General features: G+C 42.4%; 1 protein-coding gene across 2 annotated transcripts in view; it reads right to left on the bottom strand.

Moving 5' to 3' along the window:
• The window catches only part of sorl1 (sortilin-related receptor, L(DLR class) A repeats containing), an 85,352-nt gene that overhangs the window by 53,286 nt on the left and 28,685 nt on the right, over positions 1–3,381 (bottom strand). For both annotated transcript variants that reach the window (XM_005753802.2, XM_005753801.2), the window contains exons 3-5: positions 2,314–2,448; positions 1,209–1,370; positions 247–314 (exon numbers count right to left, since the gene is read on the bottom strand). In XM_005753802.2, coding sequence (XP_005753859.1) covers positions 247–314; positions 1,209–1,370; positions 2,314–2,448 — 365 coding nt within the window. The remainder of the gene's footprint in view (positions 1–246; positions 315–1,208; positions 1,371–2,313; positions 2,449–3,381) is intronic.

The following is a 3,381-nucleotide window of genomic DNA, read 5'->3' on the forward strand; positions in this document are numbered from 1 at the left end:
ATAGTCGACGTAATCGTGACTAGTCGACTAATCGTGGCAGCCCTAGTTGTTGCCTAGAAATATCAGACAGCGCAGCGATAACTTGTAGAATAATTTATCTATTTATGTGCTTGTAGCTAATGCCTGAAGGCCGAGGACATGCAGATTTAATAGGAGTTTTCTGGAAGGTTATATTTCCTCAGCATTGTGTTGGTGACAGGATAGATACACCCTCTGATGCCTGTTGTACTGCTTCAGCCTCCTTACCAAAAGTAGGTCTTCACGTGCTCTTGGATCAACACCCACGTCTCCCCAAAGTCGTCCGATTTCCACAGCTAGAAAGGCAGGAGAGGAGAGAGGGTGTAAGGAGAGAGCAGGAGGAGGAAGGGGGAGGAGGAGGAGGAGAAGAGGGGGGTGGTGCACTGTAAAAATGTAGGTCAAGCTCATTCCTTCGTTTTGGCTCCAGCACACATGTAAAGGAGAACACCGGAGAGACGTTTGCCACTGTTATGTTTGAACTCAGGAGAGCTATGATGCAAGGACATCACTTCCTGTCCCGGTTAGAATATCCTGCATGTGAATTTCTGAATCGAACAAGCGACGAGTACTTCATATCAAGCACACGTGCAAGAAACAGTCACGATTTCAGCCTTCGTTTTAGGATTTTAAAAATTCAGAGGAACAGTCAGTGAATGCTTTGGAAACACCAAAGCATTCACCGACTGTTCTCATAAAATACTCATAAACTGTGGTTACTCTGGCAGCAGCAGCCTAACTGAGTGTCCAAATACGTCCCAGGTTATTTACCTGGCACACACTTTTTTTACACGTTTCCACAGAGCTGTTAGACATTTGTAAGGAAGACATCGTCCTTCTGTTTGTATCAAAATATGTAGAATACTATCAATAACTGCAAGTATTCACATAAGGAATAATAAAATCCATCAAGTCCACATTGTGTGAATATTCAGTGCAGAAAGGCTTCATGAAATGTTTTCCTACACATGCACATGACTGGATCAAGATGAAGCTGAAGTCATTTGAATGCAAAGCTACAGTCATTTTATCAGGTCAAATTTCGGCTGTAACAGGGAGTCAAACTCACACTACAAATGCTTCATCATATCTACAAGCACCACTCAGTAAAAGGTGTCGCTGAGGCTTCATACTAAACAAAGTGCGTCATTCTTCTAAACACACAGCACTGTAAAGTCAGAGCATCGCTTTACCTGTTTGTTGGGATGGGAGCCGTCGTAGCCGAGCACCAGGTTGGCTCGTCTGCTGTGGAGCAGCAGGTCGGTGGGTTTGAAGGGGAGGGAGAAGCCCTGGACGTTCCTACAGAAGTCAAAGGCGTTCCAAAGGTAGTTGTTGGTAGAGTCCACAAACAGGTACTGAGGAGGCAGACAACAAACAGAAGCATTAAATAATAAATCTGACAAATCCTAGAAAAGTTTTCTTTGAGGGGAAACAAAGTTTAAGGTCTATCAGGCTGACTTTGCACAAACTCAGCTCCGCAGAAACGTTGGGAAACAAAATGCAATGACTGACAAGCTTAAGCCCGTGTTTACGTCACCATCGGGCGCCAAGGTTTAATCCTTAAAAAAGTATCAGTGAAGAAAACGAGTTTGCAACATAAAATCATGAAGAGCAGAGGACTCAAATGAATCAGCTGATGGAGCCTTTCCAGATGTGGAAGCTACCAGTTCCACAGCCACTGATTTTAAACTGAACGCTGATAACACTCCTGATGGTCCCACCACGTTCACACAAGGATTCGTCGTTGCATGATGCAGGATGTGTCCCAGTTACTTCCTGACAGTTAATGCAGTGCTGCCTGAAGTCTGCCTCTTTGATACGCTCTTTTTAGACCTGATGTTACCGATCTGCTGACAGTTAACTTAATTAGTTTCACCATGTTACTGCAGCTGTTTCCTTTTAGTAACAGTTACTTTTCCAGCTTTTTGTTGCCTCTTTCCCAACTTCTTTTGGGAATGTGTTGCTGTATGAGCTCACATTTTTCTTAAAATTGTACTTTTTCTGTTCCGATATTTGGATATTTGCTGAGTTTTTCAGCTCTACTTGACAGAACAGTTCAGCTCCACCAAAAGACGACCAGTGACAAATCCACAGACACTGAGATATGTGCAGGAGGAGAAGCTGGATTAGTTTCCACAATTCTACCATTGGATCTTAAATTTCCCATAATGCAACCAAAAGCTTTATTTCATACCTGACAGTATACAGCTGACATCACAATGTGTGCTGTGTAGAATACATACAGGAAACTTTCCACTTGTCTCTCGTGTAAATACGGGTCAGTGGGACCAGACTCACCCTCCTGTTGTCTGCAGGGCTGTGGTAGAACTGCGAGATGACCTGCTTGCTGCCGTCCTTCATCTTAGCCCCCGAAAACTTGAACTTGTGTGAGACGGGTATGAAAGTGGTGCCATGGTCATAGGACACGTAGACCTGAAGACAACAAGGGAGGTATGAATGCCTGCACCCGGCGGTCCCTGAGAAAAGGCCTGGATTATATTTTTTTTATCAAAAAATTCACTCAGCAAACTGCAAATTCTGCCATTTTAAAAACACTAATAATAATAATGATGATGATGGATTGCATTTATATAGCACTTTTCAAGGAACCCAAAGCACTTTTTACAATTCCACTATTCATTCACTCTCACATTCATACACTGGTGGAGTCAAGCTAATCTGAAAGGTCTGCAGGTCTTAATGCTCAATTCCGATTTTTTGATCAAATCCGATTTTTTTGTCTGCTTCTTCACACTACAAATAAAATGTGACGCGCTCTAGTGTGAACCCTCAAAGCGGCCCACATGCACAAAAGCAGGCGTCACACACAGCGCGCTCTGTTTAGACTAGGGCTGGGTGATATGGCCTAAAATTCATATCACGGTATAATTTGAAGCATATGCAGTAACGATATATATCGCGATATTTTCTTTTCTTCTGTATAACGTATTTTACACACTATAACGCGCACTTAAAATCCTTTAATTTTCTCAAAAATTGACAACGTGCCTTATGTATGAATTCTGGTTGTGCTTACTGACCTCAAACAGATTTTATGTGCTACACACCGCTCAAAAATCTGTCAAAAATGTTTTATTACGACTTTGCTAAGCTACGAAGCCGCACCGCTTGATAGATTGTCGGAGCATTATGGCTGCCGTAGTCAGGAGCCTCGTGGAGTAATCTGGGTCCAAAACTCCGTCATCTTCAGGTCCCAAAGTCACAAACGAACACTGCAGCATCACTGAGAGTTAAAATCTGTAAAAACTTGTAAAGACTTGTTTACGTTTCCCAATTTTGCTTTAAGTTATAAAGTTATTTTGTTATTTACATTTGGCCTAATAAGGATCCTTATTGCTGTTTTAG

Source organism: Pundamilia nyererei, unplaced genomic scaffold (assembly GCF_000239375.1).
Source record: "Pundamilia nyererei isolate P.nyererei 1_Seehausen unplaced genomic scaffold, PunNye1.0 scaffold00466, whole genome shotgun sequence".
NCBI lineage: Eukaryota > Metazoa > Chordata > Actinopteri > Cichliformes > Cichlidae > Pundamilia > Pundamilia nyererei.